This window comes from Electrophorus electricus, chromosome 2 (assembly GCF_013358815.1).
Source record: "Electrophorus electricus isolate fEleEle1 chromosome 2, fEleEle1.pri, whole genome shotgun sequence".
NCBI lineage: Eukaryota > Metazoa > Chordata > Actinopteri > Gymnotiformes > Gymnotidae > Electrophorus > Electrophorus electricus.
The window spans coordinates 18,920,083-18,940,631 of record NC_049536.1 but is presented as its reverse complement, the minus strand read 5'-3'; the positions used below and the strand labels follow the sequence as shown (position 1 = coordinate 18,940,631).

The 20,549-nt window shown below is 45.0% G+C and overlaps 1 protein-coding gene across 3 annotated transcripts; it reads right to left on the bottom strand.

Annotated features, from left to right (window-relative positions):
- Positions 1-2,259: 2,259 nt before the first annotated feature.
- On the bottom strand, positions 2,260-20,244 carry fhl3b (four and a half LIM domains 3b). 3 transcript variants are annotated; one of them, XM_027031182.2, is made up of 6 exons: positions 20,114-20,244; positions 11,115-11,311; positions 8,637-8,811; positions 5,509-5,678; positions 4,028-4,214; positions 2,260-3,657 (listed from the first exon to the last, which is right to left on the bottom strand). In XM_027031182.2, exons 1-6 carry the CDS (start codon positions 20,226-20,228, stop codon positions 3,509-3,511), a joined length of 993 nt encoding a protein of 330 aa, XP_026886983.1. In that variant the 5' UTR covers positions 20,229-20,244; the 3' UTR covers positions 2,260-3,508. The 3 variants fall into 3 exon arrangements, with proteins under 3 accessions (XP_026886983.1, XP_026886985.1, XP_026886984.1); XM_027031184.2 differs by lacking the exon at positions 20,114-20,244 and adding an exon at positions 19,569-19,810; XM_027031183.2 differs by lacking the exon at positions 20,114-20,244 and adding an exon at positions 19,590-19,809.
- Positions 20,245-20,549: the final 305 nt, after the last annotated feature.

Sequence of the window (20,549 nt, the reverse complement as noted above, 5' to 3'; positions counted from 1 at the left end):
AGTTTATAATGCTAAATTGTTGTAGATGTTAGTGAAAGCTGTATTTCCATGGTTTTACATTCATTTATTATCTTCTTTCTCGCTGTGTATGTCCATTATCCCCCAATACCACAGCCTTGTACTCAGGCTGTTTGGTGTCATTCACCATCTCTCCTTTCAAGTGTCAGATCAGTGACGAATGAAAAGAAACACATCAACACCTGAGTAGAGGCATGTAACAGGTGTGGAGGGACGCTCTGGCTTACCATGCCAGGCGTGGTGATCGTATTCTTTAGGAGCGGAATGTAATGGGCAATGTTCTTCCAAGTGCCTGTTTTCTGAGGGTGCTGCCCAGGTCCCATGTTCTACCCACACGGTATACGCCCATGCACCCTTTCTCTATTTGCACATCCTCTTTGGTGAACATGTAACTTATCTGTTAACAATATGTGAGTCCAAATCGACCCAGAACAGAACCTAAGTGTTAAAATGTGTAGCACTTTATTATTCAAAATGTGGGGATTTATTTTTTTTTTTTAATGAATTCATGTATTTGTTTTTTTTTGTTTGTTTGTTAAGGAATTCATCAATTTATAGGCCTAAAATGCATATTTATGGAAGTTTCAATGCCTTTAAATGGGTAAAAATTGATTTGAAGATTTGTCTTAAAGGAAATTCAAAAAAGCCCTCCAATTAGGCTAATATATATTGTAGTCTAAATGACATAATGACCAAAAACAAACAAACAAAACGCAGTTGGAAATTGTCTCCATGAAGAAAAGTTGAGGAGCAACTTTAGTTATTTTAGGTTTTGATCTGAAGAATGCATTTTACACATATATTCACAGACTATAATTGTTAACTTGCATGTCAACCACCGAGCAGCTGATTTCACATAACTTTATTTCTCTGAACATTTTTATTGCCAACAGTAAGATGCATACATTCTATTGTATAGAATGTGAAGAAGTATTAGCATTGTCAACATCTTTAAAGGCATTTTAACAGGCCTGTTCTAAATGCCAAATGCCGTAAATATTAGGATGTCAATGGAGTACTTTAAAATGCAAGTCCACTGTAATTATATTTCCACATATTAATTCACTTTTTTAAAAAATTAAACTAGCATAGGCTTGCTGACTCAACAATGAATCGATTGTTTTATTTAAGGCCAAAAAAGGAGCCCTATAGCGTCAGTGGAAATGAGTAGTTTTCTGTCCAACATTTAACGGTCAAGTGTTTGTGGTGTGCGTATTTACAAAACTGAATCATGGCACCGATATATTGAATCCTCTTGAGAATTGCGCTAAACCGCAGGATGCCACTTGCTACGGTGGCCAAGAGAGTTTCTGCGTATTTGATGCAACCCCAGTCCCCCAAGAGGTCAAGCTAGAGAGCTCTCATACACACGGCGGCCAGGGCCCACAAGAAGAGGCATGAGAATCTGAAAAGAAAGATCTTCCGCGACCTTCTTTAAAATGGCCGCCAAATTCTATTAGAAATATATATGGGAAACAAACATGCAGCGCACCGCTGTGAACACATTTTCCTATTTACATAAAATGTATTTTTATCGTACTGTCAGTTCGTAAGACATGTCATAGCTAAAATAACTTCGTAAGCAGAAGGTTTGTACCACGAATTGTGGTTAAATATGCATAGCTCGATTAGTGCCATGCCCTGCCGTTTGTCACACGAGTAAAAACAGCACCCCTTACTGCAGAGCTCGTATTATTAACAACGTCCATCATAACGGAGGACGTTCCCCGGGACAGTGAAGGGTATGGACTTTTCGCTTTTACATTCAACTGCATGCTTTTTGCCTGAAGCTAAATGTGTCCCGTTCTAAACGTCCTATTGACGTGTCTCTTTCTCGCGGTGGTCCACGTGCTCTGTGCGAGCTATCAAAAGTATCGCTCCGAGACTTATTTGTACTGTGACAAAGATGTTGCAATATTATGAGCTGTCTAACAGGTTTTTCGACAAAAGATGCTCCTTCCGATTCATTCCGCTCGTCACATTTGAGCTGAAGCCTAACTGAGGGTCGAACAGTGCGCGCGGTCAGCTTCCGCTGGCCCAGCGTGATCGGCGCGGGCTCCCCCGGCTCCCCCACGCTGTGTGGCGCGTGTCAGCTTGGTGGAATGAAACATCACCTTTTAAGGGCCTCTTCGCCTTCCCTCGCGCTAATCGTTACACTGGCAGCGCGAGGCTTGATTAAACGCAGCCGCGCGACTACCATTCCTCTGACGCGCTGCAGCTGCCGGAGTGTCTCGGTCACCACGCGACACGACACACGAGCGGCCAGGTCGTCGTCTGCGCGCGGAGCGACGAATCTAACACGCCGTGCCATCGCATGTTTTAGCTCCGCCACACGTTCTCATCCTCGTCCGTACAACTGTTGGTGATGTTCGCAGGCCCTTTTTAGTACAGATCTCTGTGAGGTAGTGGGGATCTGCCGAGCACAACAGACTGGGACACATGATAACAACAATAATAATAAAACCTTTCCCCCAAAAGACAGCAGGACGTCCTCAATCTCTACCAGCTTTTCAGATGTGAACGAACATTAAGTCACACAGCCGCATAGACATTTTTTATTAGGGAAGCCAGTATTAGAGTAAAAACATATTATTCCTATGTTCTGATCATAGCTCCGTTGTGTATGTGGAATTGTATATCACACATAAGCACATATATTAATAAAGCAAGAAAGCCGTTTTAACGACAACGTCTATCTTTAGGACCAAAAAAAACCTTACAATTTATTTTCCTTAAGCAACGCTAAGGATATAGACCATGCTATCTTCCTCTCAACTGCGTTTGACTTTCGATTAAACATATATTTTCAGTATTTCAAGCACAAGTTGTTACACTGAACTATTTGTTTATTTAAATAGTATTTATTATACTGAGTGTAAACACGACCATGTTTAGATGACAAAGTAACAGGATAGTAAGCTAATGAAAGCCACGCGCCAGTGCAACGTTACATTAAATTTATAGCATTTTAAAAATTATATGGACCTACGCAAAACGATGCACATTAACACAACGTGCCCCGAGTGTCGAAACTATTAGCACGCTGCTGCAAAAGTAATCAACGACCATTTTAAAGCTTCACAGAATGTTGGTTATACTGGTATCTTAAAATACGAGCAGAGTACTTGGGTGACACATAAACAGGAACTTATATATGCTTATGTACAGACTAAAATATACTTATCTGAATCATGTAAATGTGTGCTGGCGATAACGCGTGCAGTCAGGTTATAAAACTTTCTAGCTATACTCGTGCATTGCTGAAATGTAAATCTCCTGGTGGAGTGTGGTTAGCCAGACATGCGTGGCTAAACATTTGGCAGGCACAACTGTTTAGTTAAAATTTGAGTTTTGAATAACAAGTCGGGTAAAAAAAACCAAAAAGCAATGCAACAACCAACCAATCAAACAGTTCTCCCTCAGGTTTACAATGTCTGTCATGACATATAAGCCCGCAAAAAATACTGATGTCCCCAACATTTCACAAGGTTTAGTTGACGTTGCAGTCTTTGCAGAGGATCTTTGTGCCCTTGGGGAAAAATCCAGCGCCCAGCAGTGAAACGGAGCAACCCGAGCACTTAAAGCACAACTCATGCCACTGACACTTCTCAAAGGAGACGTATTTCCCACCCTCAAAACCTGGAGGAGAGAGAGACGGAGACAAAGATGGGAGAGGAAAGATGGAATTGGATTATAGCCAGAAAGTAATGACTTCAGTCAGCAGGGAACTATATACAACACTTTATTTAGAGACATGAAATGTATGCTGACCATGTTCAGTCTGACTCAGCAGTGCTGAATTATGGAGACGTTTACTGAAATGCTGCCATTGGCTGCCTAAGATCACATGACTGAGTCAGTGAAAGAAGGCCTTTATGATATACAGAGGTCCGCAGAATTCATACGTAACCATTCTGTTGCAGCTGTCAAGACAATTACTCCCTGTCACACACACACACACACACACACACACACACACACACACACACACACACACACACTCACTCACCAGTGATAGCCTTGTTGCAGGCAGTGCATTTCTGGGCGTACAGGTTGCTGAAGCACTTTATGCAGTAGGGATTGTCCCCTTGAGAGGTGAAGGACTGGCCAGCCAGCTGCATCTTACAGCCCGTGCACAGGAAACACTCCTTGTGCCACGGCTCCCCTTGGTACGTCACACCACCCTTCACCAAGACCTGCCACAAATAGGTGTACCGACATATTCAGTCAGGCACCGACACACACAGACAGGCACACTAATGAAGCAGGCAGCTTTACAAACTGCCTGCAGACTATCCCAAAAAGAAGACATGCGCGCTTTATAGTTGGATCCAAACAGCTAAATGCAGCAAGGACACCTTTATGTGAGACAATAACATTCATTCACAGTGAAAGGGAACAGCACAGGGACGTAACTTGGACGGCACATTCCATTTAGATTCCAACATGTCAAAGTTCTTTGCATAAAACAAAAAACTAATTTATAGCCACTAAACAGGAAAAAAAATCAAACCAAAAAAGGGATGAAGTAAAATGTAGTAAGAACATGTTGGAAAAACACTGGAATAAAAGCTTTAACCACTGTCGCTCCCGGGCTGTATACAGTGGGGACAGTGGGTGGAGCTGAGGGGTCACATGCTCTGTGACTGTAGTGGTTTAATATTTCTCAGCAGTGCGATGGGGTGGAGGAGAGAGCGCTAATGTCCAGCACACAAAGCCATTATTAATGGTGCCAACAATAACAACAATAATAGGTTGTTTTATAGCATTTATTGTATTATGGCATTTGGAACAGTCTCTGTGATTCAGCTGCCTCCTTATTCTGGCTCCAGCTCCTGCACACTACAGCAGTTAGCTCTGTGTGTGTGTGTGTGTGTGTGTGTGTGTGTGTGTGTGTGTGTGTGTGTGTGTGTGTGTGTGTGAGAGAGAGAGAGAGAGAGAGAGAGAGAGAGAGAGAGAGAGAGAGAGAGAGAGAGAGAGAGAGAGACAGTGTGTGTGTGTGTGTGTGTGTGTGAGAGAGAGAGTGTGTGTGTGAGAGAGAGAGTGTGAGTGAGACAGAGGGAGAGAGAGAGAGAGAGAGAGTGTGTGTGTGTGTGTGTGTGTGTGTGTGTGAGAGAGAGAGAGTGTGTGTGAGTGAGACAAAGAGAGAGAGAGTGTGAGTGAGACAGAGAGAGAGAGAGAGAGAGAGAGAGTGTGTGTGTGTGTGTGTGTGAGAGAGAGAGAGAGAGAGTGTGTGAGAGAGAGAGAGAGAGAGAGAGAGAGACAGTGTGTGTGTGTGTGTGTGTGAGAGAGAGAGAGTGTGTGTGAGAGAGAGAGAGTGTGAGTGAGGCAGAGGGAGAGAGAGAGAGAGTGTGTGTGTGTGAGAGAGAGAGAGTGTGTGTGAGTGAGACAGAGAGAGAGAGAGAGAGAGAGAGTGTGAGTGAGACAGAGAGAGAGAGAGAGAGTGTGTGTGTGTGTGTGAGAGAGAGAGAGAGAGTATATGTGTCTGACCTGTTTACACTGACTGCAGCGGGGTGCGACGCGCCCCTCGTAGCAGGGGACGCAGTAGTAATCATTCTTCTCAGGGATGAAAGCCTGTGAGCCCAGAGACTTCTCACACACACGGCACACAAAACACTCCTCATGCCAGGTAGAGCCTGAATACTCCAGCTTCCTCGATCCTGAGAGAGAGAGAGAGAGAGAGAGAGAGAGAGACAGAGAGAGACAGAGAGAGACAGAGAGAGAGAGAGAGAGAGAGAGACAGAGAGAGAGAGAGAGAGAGAGACAGAGAGAGACAGAGAGAGAGAGAGAGAGAGAGAGAGAGAGAGAGAGAGAGAGAGAGAGTGAGTATGTGTGAATGAGTGAACCAGAAAGAAAGAAGGATAGTTTTGATCAAAACCACCAGTGCTGAGAAAGCACGGATAACTCGCAATTTGAAATGATGCAAGAAAAAAAAAAAAAAAAAAAGAAGGGAAGAAAATAAAAAGGGAAGGGAAGATGTATCTTTCTAATAATATAAGCTGTTTTAGAACCAGGCAGATTGTCAGAATGGCCTCTGCCTGAGCCTGCCTGCCCCTCCACAGCCGCCTTCAATCATTGTAAACACTTGAACCTGTTCATAAGCCTGTAATTAACCTGGCAGCCCACAGTCAGGCCCAGCTGATCCTGAAAGACGCAGGAAGAAACCCAGCCGTGCTACAGTCATGGGAATCGGTGTCCAAACGAATGACTTCACGTCTGCTAATGCCAGCGAATGAGCTCAGCTTGTACGGATATCGTAAAGGTCTGAAACAGAGACATTGATAGTTGTCATACTGGAGAGTTTGGTTTTTCACACAGCTGGTAGCGGTGCAGGGCTGTGTCTGGCTCTGATACTGTTGCTGGGGGCTTGTTGCCAGAACTGAGCAGAAGGAACAGAACAAGAGATCTCTTCATGTTCACCCTGCCGTCATCACAACAGCTACCGTCATCCCCTTCCCTCTGTTTCAGACAGGGCTTATGTTTTAAAGGAGACAAAGGAATGACAAGCGCACAGATACTCAGACAATAAGTCACCCAACGCGCACCCAGGCAGAGTGTCAGGCACTTGACACACCTAAGGAACTTAAAGTCACTCTAGATTAGTCCTATGTGCTCTAGATTAACCCTGTGTGCTGCTCCACATTAGTCCTATGTGCTCTAGATCAACCCTGTGTGCTGCTCTAGATTAGTCCTATGTGCTCTAGATCAACCCTGTGTGCTGCTCTAGATTAGTCCTATGTGCTCTAGATTAACCCTGTGTGCTGCTCCACATTAGTCCTATGTGCTCTAGATCAACCCTGTGTGCTGCTCTAGATTAGTCCTATGTGCTCTAGATCAACCCTGTGTGCTGCTCTAGATTAGTCCTATGTGCTCTAGATCAACCCTGTGTGCTGCTCTACATTAGTCCTATGTGCTCTAGATCAACCCTATGTGCTGCTCTAGATTAGTCCTATGTGCTCTAGATTAACCCTGTGTGCTGCTCTACATTAGTCCTATGTGCTCTAGATCGACCCTGTGTGCTGCTCTAAACCAGTCCCATGCTCTCTAGATTAACCTGGTGTGCTGCTCTAGATTAGTCCTATGTGCTCTAGATTAACCCGGTGTGCTGCTCTAGATTGGTCTATGCACTCTAGATTGCCCCTGTGTGCTGCTCTAGATTAGTCCCATGTGCTCTAGATTAACCCTGTGTGCTGCTCTAGATTAGTCCCATGTGCTCTAGATTAACCCTGCATGCGGTTCTAGATTAGTTCTTTGTGCTCTAGATTAACCCTGCGTGCTGCTCTAGACTAACCCCGTGCACTTTATATGAATCCTTTGCGTGACATCACATTTAAAAATGGATTTGATGTATGGAACAGGTCCTCGTGACCTCCACCTGCTTATGTGCTAACACAGTTTAGCCAGCGGGTGGGAACACCAGACAAACAAGCCAACAAACAAACAACTGCCAGAAAGAAACACAGTAAGAAAAACAGAAAGATAATTAGAAACAGAGCTGTATTTTTTTTCTGATGACACTTTCGCTTCATGCAAATCCAGCAGGAATGCAGTCACTTCTCTAACGACAAATGTCGCTGCTGCCTGTGACAAGTAACTAATTGAAAGCCCTCCCGCAGGGCAGATGAGTCTGCCGGCATGCCCTGTAGCCCCAGTGGGGCCCTGCGGGTGGTTGTGGCCCTAATCTCCATCACGTCTGCCACGGCACACCCTGTGAAGCTCATTATCTGTGTCAGCCCCACACCCCGTCCTGCAGGTAAACAGGGGAAAAGGTATAGCTCAGCATTTTCAAGCTAATCTCTGCCATTTGCATGTGTAAAGTCAAAGTCAAATGTATTTATATAACGCTTTTTTCAGCGGCCGTGGTCAGAAAGCAAGCCCAACAGTGGCAAGGAAAAAAAAAACCAGGGCATGACAAAGAATCTTTGAGAGTAACCAAGACTCAAAAGGGGGGGGGGGGGGTATGTAAACCTACAGAAAATTTATTCAGAAGTTTGAGTGGTAATTGAGTTCTTTTAATAAACCTTTATGCAAAGCACATATTTTTGTGACACATCTTTGCCGTTGTTGTTTTTGCGACTGTATGTGGTATTGCAGTAAACAGAGATTAGGCTGACAAACACTGCAGTATTCCTTTAAACCCAACCCTTCCTTTGCTGAATCCAGGAGCACCTGTTATCTGTTATTCAGGAGCACCTGTTAATGTCAAATCTACATAGTAGTAAAGGTTAATTCCGCTCCGCCAGACCTGTCGCCATTTTTAGTTTCACATTTTTCTTTGGCTGAGAGCCCCTGCTCTATATGACTGGTCTGCGGTGTTTTGTTAAGGCCATGCTAAATATATGCTCATGCTATAATGGGACATTAGAAAATCTGTATGTACCCGATTTTAATATCTTTGATTTCAATGCTTAAGTGTGAAGTAGTCAGATAACAGCAGAAGCAAATGATGCACAGGGCCAAAAGCTGCCTTCATGGTGATCTCTCTGGGGCAGGAGGCAATGCCTCTGGTTGTGGAGGGCTGGCACTTCTCAGCTTCTGTCCTTCACTAGAGTGTCCAGCAGCTGCTTTAGAAGGTGGGTCAGCACTCCCCGCTGAAGGTGCAGGGACAGAGCAGGTACCTGGCATGACGTTCTTGTTGCAGGCTACGCATTTGGAGGAGAACTCGCTGCAGTAGCAGTCATTGCACAGCAGCGCCTCCTCCTGGCAGGCGAAGGGTTCCTCAGCAAGTGAGCGATCACAGCGAGAGCAGTGGAAACACTCCTCATGGTAGTGGCGGTCATCATAGTACAGCTCCTATAGGACAACACAGAGATAGGCATCATAGTACAGCTCCTATAGGGCAACACAGAGATAGGCATCATAGTACAGCTCCTATAGGGCAACACAGAGATAGGCATCATAGTACAGCTCCTATAGGGCAACACAGAGATAGGCATCATAGTACAGCTCCTATAGGGCAACACAGAGATAGGCATCATAGTACAGCTCCTATAGGGCAACACAGAGATAGGCACCATAGTGCAGCTCCTATAGGGCAACACAGAGATAGGCATCATAGTACAGCTCCTATAGGGCAACACAGAGATAGGCATCATAGTGCAGCTCCTATAGGGCAACACAGAGATAGGCATCATAGTACAGCTCCTATAGGGCAACACAGAGATAGACATCATAGTACAGCTCCTATATTGCTATGTGGTGCATGATATGCGAATTAGCTCTTTGATATTTTTTTGAATGTTGATTTGTATCTATAGGTTGTTTGTAGCTTTTTTCTAGACAGCAGTGTCAGTCCATATTGCTAATAAACATTTACTGTCCTCTGGACACCAGCCATGTTTGCCCTCCGTGATTAACTTCCTTGTCGTTCATGCATTGTGACATACTGTACTGAGTGGGGTTTTAGTTGTTGTGACGTACTGTACTGGGCAGGGTTCTGGTTGTTGTGACGTACTGTACTGGGCAGGGTTTTAATTGTTGAATGTAGCTTATAGAGGCGGGTGAACTACCGTAAACATCTGGCTAACATGCGTCTCAGACCGCCTCCGGAACTGGTTTGAGCCATTTGTGTCTTGGTGTGCACCAACACCTGTTGATATATGTAGCTGATCTCTATCTGGATATAATCCTCATACTCAAGATACATGTAATGTCTATAACTGGAGTTTATTGCAGCCCTGCAGATGCTGTATTTAGTCTTGCTGTTGATAAACTTTCTGTTCTGTTGTGTCCTGCGCTGCTTGGTGTAATATAGCATACCCTTGCATGTGTGGATAATGATACTACACCAATCTCAGTGCCTCATCCTCTGCCACTATGGAGACACTGTCTCTCAGCATGGAGAGAGGACACATTATTGCCCACAGAGAGGTAACAGCATACTCCACTTCTGTTCTGTGTACAGTCCTTCCCAAAGACTTGTGCAGAGTGGTGCTGTGTACACACCAGATCTCAAATGACCTTTTCATGTTTGTGTAAAAACACACTGCCTTGCAACAAAGAAGTGCTACTTCAGAAAGCCTCCCTGCACACACACACACACACACACACACACACACACACACACACACACACACACACACACACACACACACACACACACACAGTCCGACAGCTAAGGCTTTATTTAGACTGTAGGAGGACATTGCCTTTGAGAGCAGAGTGTAACCTTCCCTGTGGCCACTCCTTTGCTTGCGTTCCTCCCTGAGCCGAACAACAGGAGCTCAGCTGCAGCTGTCCTGCTAGTGTGAGAAGGACCCAGGACCAGGCCCCGAGTGTGGCTGGCTCCTGACGAGCACGGGTCACGGTACTGACACACACTGATCTGTACTGACACACATGGGTCAGACTGATCCGTACAAACACACACAGGTCACGGTACTGACACACATGGGTCACGATACCGACACATACTGATCCGAACTAACTCGCGCAAGCTGAGAGCGTTGGGACGAACATGCAGCAGGGATTTATCACACTGCTCAATCAGAGAGAGGGATGAACAAAGAAGGAGAGCAAGTGAACGCGTGGGAAGGAGGGAGCGAGAAGGAAAAGAGGGAGAATGAGAGGGAGAGAGAGGATAGAGGGAGATAGAGGGTGAAAGAGGGAAAGAGAGAGAGGGATTGAGAGACAGGCAGTCAGAAAGAAAGATGGAGGCATTTCGTCACTGTGGAGTGGCATCTCCTGCTGGACTCCCTTATTGCTGTTGTGTTTGGGGTCACTGCTGTGACTCGCTGCTGTAACGTGGTCATCCTGGAAAGAGTCACGCCAGTGGCCCCGCCCACACAATGTACAGCCCGAAACAAGCACCACGAGGAGAATATAACAGGCATGTGCGATGTGTGAGTCTGGACATATGGAGACTCACACACACACACACGCACACACACAGAGAAACACATAAACACTCAAACATTCCAGCTCTATGGCTATTATATATGGTGAGCAGGTACACACAGCACACAGTTTATATTAAGATGCCACAGTTAAATCCTCCAGAATACAAATCAAATCATCATGCCAAACCCAAAAACACACACTCATCAATCAAGACTAGATATATACACACGCACGTGCACAAACACACACACACTCACCCGTGAGTTGTGGCCGATCAGTTCCTTACAGCCTTGGCAGGTGTTGGCGTACAGGCGGTCGTAGCAGGACACACAGTGAGGCACATCGTCCACCTGGATGTACTTCCTCCCATACAGACATTCCTTACACATCTCACAGTCCAACTGTTCACCCATCCTGACCGCAGGGCCTCCACACTGTAGCAGGAAGCAGTTACCTGCACACACACGCACACACACACGTACACACACACATGCGCAAACCCATGCACACATACGCACACACACACACACACACACAAATGCATACACGCACACACGCAAACACGCGCACACATACGCACACACATGCACACATATGCACACACACACAAACGCACAGTTTAGATTCAAGTGCTTCTGGATTAAAGAGATCTTGGACAGAACTACTCAGGCTTAAATTTGGTGTTGGGCCGTAATCACATGCCAGTCTACACTAATTTATTAGGTTTTTTGGCTACAATAGTGACAATTCTGCACAAAACATGAGAGAGTCTTTGGTAAATGATAAACAAGAAGATTTACAAGGGCTATGAGGTTTTTTTTTTTATTAACTAAAATGTCTAAATAGAGATTTGAAGGCAGTGAACACTGACCTGCCACAATAAATAAGTGTGTCCACACTATTAGCACCGTCTAACTGAATCAGATAAGCAGACACTCTCTCTCTCTCTCTCTCACACACAAAAAGACACCCACTGAACATGACAGATAATTTCTCAAAAAGCAATCAGCAGTTTGCCGTGCTGAGCTCTGGGTTAATGAAGCAGCATCAGGCTACTAAGCAGAACAGAGTGCCTTTCCACAACACTCTGGCATATGTCATTCCTGTGTTGTTTACATCTCAGTTATGGAGTGGAAAAACTCAAGTGAACACTTTACTTCTACTTGAACTTAAGACTGACTTACTAAACTGTTATCCGAAGTACTATTTGTCTCTTAGTCACTAGCAGGAAGGACTGAGTTCTCAGGAATAATGCACTCTTACCACGAAGCACAGAAATAGCCTTCAGTGGGTGAAAACTGGACTGTGTTATTTTAACTATATCACCAGTACATACAGGACTGTGTTATTTTAACTATATCACCAGTACATACAGGACTGTGTTATTTTAACTATATCACCAGTACATACAGGACTGTGTTATTATAACTTTGTTACCAGTGAGTACTGGACTGTGTTATTTTAACCAGTGGATACTGGACAGTGTTAAGAGCACTTGCACACAGTAGACCAGTGCCTGACCTCACCCCACCCGTTCCTGCTGTGTGCACTTCGGTTAGCGTTTGCCACATCGATCCACTCATCAATTTTCTCAAGAACAAAATCAAACCACACGAGGACAGCGCAGAATACAAAAAGGTGAAGAGGATCATTACTATTATGGATTCGTGCTGATCAGAAGGTGATGGTTTGCTCCCGTTTTTATTTGTGGTACAGGCGGACCATCATGGACATTCGTTCAACGGCACAACAAAGCACCCAGGTGTCGCAGTGCTGCCTGTGTCCTGCGGGGACAACATCAGTCTTCCTCTTCTTCCTCGTGCTCTAGTGCGGGCAGGGTTACACAGGCAGCGGATCCTGTGAGCTCTCCTCCGGTACAGACGCACAGCGCACACTCAGAGAAGCATTTATCAGGGCTTCCTTTACTCGTAGTATTGTTCTTTTGCTGATAATGACAACAGCACTACACACAATAACATGCGAGTGTGTGTATGCTTGCACATACCACGTGTCTGTATCACGTCCTGTCTGTATACAATTCAAACACTTAAAGTTTCAAGCAAGCACATACACATACACACACACACACACACAGACACAATTTACTGCCAGTTAGTAGTAGCTCAGTGCCCCTGTGAACCCTGAAATCTTGACTCACCACTCTGCTTTATTTCTCCATAAATGTGGAATTTACTGGTACCGCTCACAAATCTAACATTATTTTTAGACATCAGAGTCAAGTTTGCCATAAAACTTGGAGCACACTGCTCCAAGGCCAAGAGAACATACACATGATTTGTCGAAGGGTATCCTGCTCTGACCGCTGGCCCTGATGTTAGTGCGAATTGCTGCAATTTCTGAAAGTGTGTGGTATCTCTGGCTGCAGGCCATGCCTGCAGTCCTCAGTCCTCGTAAAGACAGGTAGGGACGACGGCCCCTGATTCTCTGTGGATTTCTACGGAGTTATTTTGATTGCCAGACGCTACCTAAGAAACGGGAGAAGCAGGTGCAGAAAAAGCTCATCAAACAGAACGAACGTCAGGCAGAGAGAGACAGACAAAAGAGGGACACACAGAACGTGTTTACATGTGTGCGTGCCTTTGAGAGACGTATGCACACAATGTACAAGGCAGTTTATTTATTGTTTACACACATGGTCTTCTCTACTGTACGGCGGTTCGTCATTTCCTGTCGCGGTATACCTGACAGTATAAAGCCTCTTCGCTGGACTAGACTCGGCTTAAACGTGTATGAGTAAGAAACAAGAAATGTAGAGAATGTAGGCCAAAAGTTGACCAAAGTCACTTCCTAATTATTTACGTCTCTGCGGCTATCTACGGCAAACAGAGCACTGGCCATCCACAGCAGAAAGCCAATCTGCAGTACATGTCCAGCTGTGAGTGAACTTCAGCCAAGCCAGTTTCATGTCTGCTCTAAAGCATGTAGGGAGACTCTTATGTCTAGCCTGGGGACAGACCAGGGGTCTCACACACACACACACACACACACACACACACATGCTAATACTGAGCAGGCCTCGCTGTGTTATTCCATGCCATGTCCTCTTTGCAAACTTGCCGCTTTCTGTTCAGCGTCTCCGTGGCTGGCAGAGCGGAAACAGAGGGGACAGAGCCAGAGTCGCAGCCCACTGGAAAAAGAGCCATTTGTCACCAAACTTCTTTGAAACGGTGTGTGTGTGTGTGTGTGTGTGTGTGTGTTGGGGGAGGGTTCTGCATGTGGCACATAGGTGTTATTACCATAACTGCAGTGGTTAGAATTTTTAGTCGTGTTGTAGCATTTTTGTGTATCTAAACAGGAGATGGGGTGCAGGGTTGAAGAAGTTGCTCAAGAGTTGGGCTGGGAAACGTCATTCAGTGACCCTGGTGGAATGTTCCCATTTCGTCATGACGCCGACGTCTTATGAGTTTACTGATGCTAAGAACACCTCTTTCGTAGGAACAGTCTGTACAGCTGGATAAGTCCAGTTTGTTTGTTTAATATGTTTACCTTTTTAGATTTAGTTTTCACTCCACAGAAACTAGCATTAGGGTACTACACAACGTATGCGTGTGTGTACACATGCTTTTCTGTGTGTGTGTGTGGGGTGTGTGTGTAGGTATCAGGAGCATCAAATCCAGATCACTGGATAATTAAGCTTGCCTCAACAAGGTGCAATCAGTCATGTGTTTCCAGCATTGAAAGCAATCTATTCTTGAACGGGTTCCCAGAACATCATTATCAATGACCTGCAGTCCTGCTACAGAATAAACAAATGAAATAAGGACTTTGGTGATTAGCCCCCGAAAACAAAGGTATGTGCTTTAATGGGATATTTCACCCTAAAACAAAAAAATGAAGAATCCTGTAGGGTGTCACATGAGTGACATCATGAAAACGCATCACAACCTGATGTCCTTCATCGTTTAGCCTCGTTAGTGTTCTGGGCAGATTCGTGGAGCCCTTTTCTTTTCAAGCCCAGATAGGGGCCGGTTCACCCCTTGTTTAGCTCCGCGTCGTGGAGGCGAATCCGAATCCAGGAAGGGTGGTGATGCTCCGCCTCCACGCCATGCGGGCCAAGGGCTGCCGGTTGCCATAGGGAACCATGCTGCTCTGATGGTCAATGGTGCGTTAAACCCAAGCAGAGAGCAGAACAGGTCTTGCAGGTTTGAATGCAGCCACTGTTTTCACTGGGAAAAATGAGCTACTTACTTTCCGGCACAATTTATTCACTCTTTATTAAAGGGAAAATGACATCCACTGAATGGTGATCTTATGACGTGCATGTTTAACAGTTTTGCATAGATCATAGGGATTATTTAATACATTACTCAATTGGTCTAAAACATCATCTAGTGTGTAGTTAAAATTTTATAAGCCCTCCTTTCCTGTGTTTTGCACTCAGCTGCTTGTAAATCTTCGACTTGATGTGCTTTTGGACTAGTTACAGTGGCCCATGCACTGTATGATTCGTGTTATAAATGGCCTGCTTAAGCCCAGTGTCAAACGTAATCACTGACACTTTTTCTCATCCCTGACACATCTCACAGACACATTTCTTGGTGGTGCTGCTGTCAGCCGTGTTCACATGGCTATAGAGAGAGAGAGTGGTGTGGTAATCCGGAGCAGTCATGTTTGAAGTTTGAGTTCATCCCTGAGTTATGGTCAGCTAATTGAATCCAGGCGTTCACATCTGGACTGCGCCAGAAAAGCTGCATTTAAAGTCCTAATTAAAGTGAGTAACAGTGAGTAATTCCTGCCATCTGGTGAAAATGCCAGCAACAGGTGTGTAATGTGTGTGAAGGTGGGTCTGGTCAGAGGAGTGTGTGTGTGTGTGAAGGAGTGTGCCTGTTCGGAGGAGTGTGTAATGTGTGTGTGAAGGAGTGTGTTGTGCATGTGAAGCAGTGCAACTGGAAGAGTGTATAATGTATGTGTAAAAGAATGTGTCTCTTTTGAGGAGTGCGCAATGTGTGTGTGCAAGAGTGTGTCAGGAGGATGAGTGTGTAATGTGTGTGAAGGAGTGTGTCTGAAGGAGCGTGTAATGTGTGTAGAGGATATGTAATTCGTGTGGAGGAGTGTGTAATGTGTGTAAAGGAGTGTGTAATGTGCGTGGAATGTCTCTCTTTGAAGGTGGAAGGAGGCAGCAGTATGTGTAAAAAACGTGATGTGAGGTAGAGTGGGGATGTGAGGTAGAGTGGAGATGTGAAATAGAGTGGAGAATATTTTGTGTTTGGAGAATGATGTAAAGCAGTCCAATGAAAGAATGTTTTGTGAGCAAATTATAGAAAGGGAGTGTGTGGTTGTAAGTGAAGTAACTTTCTCGACTGAACAAACATATATTTACAGTATACGGCAGTTGAATAACAAGAAAATAAGACTGATGTGTGGACTAATGAAAATATATTTCAAATATATTTGGTGTGTGGAAATAAATGAGTATGTGTTTGAGAGAGAATTGTGAGGTCGTCCAGCGGGGCGGGGGGCCTTGTGTGCATTGCAGAGCTTGGCTTAGACCTCACACAGAGCATTTTATGGCGAAGAACAATGCTTCGTCTCGGCACGAGACTGTGTACAGCTGCCTCATGTTTACAGAATAACAGGAAAACAAAATGAAACAAATGCTCCAACAAGCTGGACCAGTTTTGTCGCTCCGTGCCAATAAATGCCATGACCCTCCGCTTGTCTTAGCACGTGAACCGAAACGACGTGATGTGGTGCAGGGAGAAGCGTGCGTGTGTGTGCCCGCACGTGTGCAAGAGTGAGCGTGTGGTTTACGGATATCACGAAGCACTCTTCAACCACCTCACAGCTCAGCGTAGTGTTTGCTGCTGTGGTCTGCCATAAAGTGATGCCTCAACAAACCCCTCAACTAAACCCTTCCTCCATCCAACACTTACTTCTCTAAAAATGACACATTCCAGAGAGAGAGAGAGAGAGAGAGAGAGAGAAAGAGGACTGGCATTTCTAGACATTCTGGCATTACTCATGGAGAAGGATTCCTTTCAATATATCCAATGATTGTATTAAGCGAAGTGCTCTGTGGAAGCTGCTTTGACCCCTTGCTCACACCACCCTGTTCTGGTTCTCTAACAACATGTTTGTGGGACGTGAGTGGAAACTATTTTCCTCCTCCACACCAAAACATGCGTGTAGCCTGAAAATGCACTCTGTGGGTATTTGGCTACAATGAAAAGATGGAAAAGAGGAAGATGAGAGAAACTGGGTTGGGTCAGTTCTGGTGGGACTGAACGCCAGCTCTCTGTGACGGCGCACGCTACACTCGATCTAACGTTTAGACACAGAGTGAAGTCTGTCTCCTCCGCTGGAGCTGTGAGTGTCCCTCCTAAGATGGTCTTAGTTCCCAGAACCAGGACAGGGACCCCAGCTGTAGTAGGGCTGGTGAAGGCCAATGCACACAGGCTGTGGCAGTTAAAAAAAACAAAAAAAACAACCTTCCAAACTTCAGAAAGTGGTGCGTTTGACAGGAAGGGACTGTTTACACACCAGTCTAGAACCAAGATAGGAGGAATCTTTTTTCATTTAAAGGTAATTTTATATACATGATTCTGAGTGCATGTACCAGCCAGCCACTTTATTAAAAATGACTTTTTATTAGAAACAGCTGTGGACAGTGGACCATCCATCTTACAGCCCTTTCTAAGTGGTCAGTTTCTCCCAGCCCAGCAGTGACACGCTGTGACCCTGACAATGAGTGTCTCCCAGTTCAAAACCCACAACTGCTGCCCTATCGCACCTGAGCTAACAATGGTCCACCACCCAAAAAAAAGATCTCGTCAATGGCTCTATAAAGTAAAAAACTGACCAACAGGGTAGTGGGAGGCAAAATGAATCAGGCATGCCAACAGATGGCCTACACTCTGGAATTGTACACTTTGAAGACGCACCAATAAGACAGATGTAGCTTATACAGTGGTCAGTGAATGCAGGTAGATGGGAGGGTTTTTCTGTAGAAAGTGCCTGGTAAGAGTGTATGTAGTTTAGGACTCTTAACTAGTGGGGTCATTGTACAGAAATGGGTAATTCCTTCCTTTAGGAATTGGTTCATAAGCCTTAGAGGAGCTGACGGAGGTTTTTCTGGTATCTGGATCCTCTCTGTATTGCCCATGTATTCGTATTCTATTTATATTTGACTGGCAGTATATTAGGCAGTGGCCCCAGGCTCCCCTCATACATCTATACTGTTCAACTGTAGTCAAGATGCTCTCCAGAAAGATACAGAAGCTCCATCTTAGGTGTAACAAGCTCAATAGTATGTTTGTACTGCATTTCAAACCTTTCAGCTGAGTCCTTGTAGTCCCTTACTATATTTAAACTCACCTATTCTCAAACATGACTGCGTAAATCACGTCGTAACTACGCAGCAGTTGGACGTTCCCTAAAAAGCCACTCAGACAGATCAAATGACGGCAGTCAGTGACCGCTTGGAATCAAATGTCACTGATCTGAGGTCAGCTGAAGTTTTTTTTTTGGTCCCCAGTCAGACAGCGCTGAAATATCATGTCTACTTCGCCTCTACTTCAGTTTACTGTAATGTGAGCGTAGTAACGTTACACCTTAGCAGGTGTGGTTTCGAGCTTTTGTTATTTTAAAACGTCCATTCAAGTGTTTTTACTTAATGCTGTAATTATCGGAACTGAAGTGAAATCAATTCGTCCAATGCAGTGCCATAATTACAGAGCGCCCGACGCGAGGAAATCCGGCTTCAATGTAGTGTCATGTAATTTAATCATAGGGCTCCGAGATAAGCCAGGGCGTTGATTAAAGGCTTATACATCGTTTAGACGAACTCCAGTTTGAATACCCTCCTCCGATAAAAAAAGAAAGAAAGAAACCGCGCTCATCTTTTAAAATTTCGAGGTTCTGCAGTGCTTGCTGTGTGTTCTCTGCACCGTTTCGACACTACACATTGAGCTGGATCATTGAGGTTAATGTTGAACTATTCACGTTCACGAGAAAACCGGTCTTATTCCGAGATAACAGAAACTAATCTTAGATCAGTTTACGGACCCACGGGCTTGGTAACTCTGAACCGATTTATTTCAGTGTAATTTAGCCTGAACGAGGCTGAAAAAAACATCGTAATATGAGTGAGCGAACGAGACAGAGGAGACAAGCAAAAATGAAGAGAAATGAGAGGAGAGCAGAGGAAGGCGCACACATTCCATCCCGGGTCAACAGAGAACACGCTGCTTAGACAAAAATAACTCGCTTTTCCTGCTTCTTGTGGGACCGGACCCTTAGGGGGGTAATACCCGCACATCTGTCGCGGCCTCGGTCATTGTTTCGTTGCCGGCTGTATTGTGAAGTTATTGTCACACTATAGATTGTTTTGGTTGGGTTTTGGGTTTGTCTCTAAAAACTTGAACACACTCCAAAACTTTGTATAATCTTAGTACAATTTTAGTATAATCCAGGTGCAGGATACGAGACTTGCACAGGTGCTCAAACTCTCTAAGACTGCGTGATTATTATAGATCTAGGAAATGTGAGGGACTATAACAGCCGCTAAGTGTTTTTCCATTAAATTAACACACTTTACACAGCTTTACACAGATGTCTACGATGACTTCTAAGTCAAAAGACTGATTAGCTCATCAGTATTTCCATCTCAAAGCAATACGATCAACTGAATCCCATTCATTCAAATCCTAATCGGATTTTAAACAGTCTCATTGTAAAATTTTTAACAGTACCGATTAAGATCTTATTCCTACCGTCCCCGCGAAAGTTCCGCCGACGCGTCTTCAGTGGTCGCGCTCGCGCTCGCTCTCTCGCGCTCTCCGGACGCCGTGGATGGTCGCGTGCCGGTCACGCACTGAATCCCGAGCAGCGCGAACGGCTCGAATCAGCCAAGGCGACGGAAACACCCTTTGTCTCAATCCGTTTGAGTCACGCGGCTCCGCCTCTAGGACAGCCGCCCTCTCGTTAAATGAAAGAGCTCTCATTTCTGCTAACACTAAATCGTAGCTCGCTCTCCCCCCCCCTCCCCCTCATCTTTCGTGTTTACGTTCAACCAGGTGCGTGCAGCGCGTTCGTTTGAAAAACCCCGAACGCGTTACCGCAGACGGACGCACCTTCACCCCAACGTCCCCTCCGCAGCCGTGGTCGCGCCCACGGACACATCGCGCCGGCAATTTACTAAGCCTCTGATGGAAAGGTTCTTCGGAAAGGTAATAATGTAGCTATTTGTAAACCTCTTGAATTTACAACAAAGCGAATAATAAAAAGGGTCACCCACAAATGAGTCGTTCAGTTTCAGGGTCCTGGTGAAACGTGGGCCACATGCATCTCAATCCAACATGGGGTGGATTTCGACGATCGCGCGTTTGGATGCTTATTTCCCCAGATTCCATTATTCAAACGTATGACCACTTGATTTCACCGTTTCCCAACTGTGCAAATAAAAGCAACCATTCAAAGCCATTGAGCGGTCATTCACGTATATAAATGACTCAAGAGGACGTAGGCCATCTAGAGGCACTTCAACGTCATTACAACTATTTAGCAAATTCAGGATGCCGACACTTTGCTTTATTCAAATGGATTATAGCTTTATTAACATAACGTATTTTCAGACTCTAATAAATGAGTAAACATAGTCATTATTCGCTGGACAGCAGAAGCCACAATCCTTATCATTTCAAATCACAACATCAACATTACATTCTTTCTAA

Bases quoted from the DNA above. Each gene is read 5' to 3' on its own strand.
- fhl3b (XM_027031182.2), bottom strand. From the start codon at position 20,228: ATGGAATCTGGGGAAATAAGCATCCAAACGCGCGATCGTCGAAATCCA. The intron at 8,812-11,114 runs GTGAGTGTGTGT...GTTGTCCTATAG, and splicing joins TGATCGGCCACAACTCACGG to GAGCTGTACTATGATGACCG. The intron at 4,215-5,508 runs GTCAGACACATA...TATTTGTGGCAG, and splicing joins GCTGCAGTCAGTGTAAACAG to GTCTTGGTGAAGGGTGGTGT.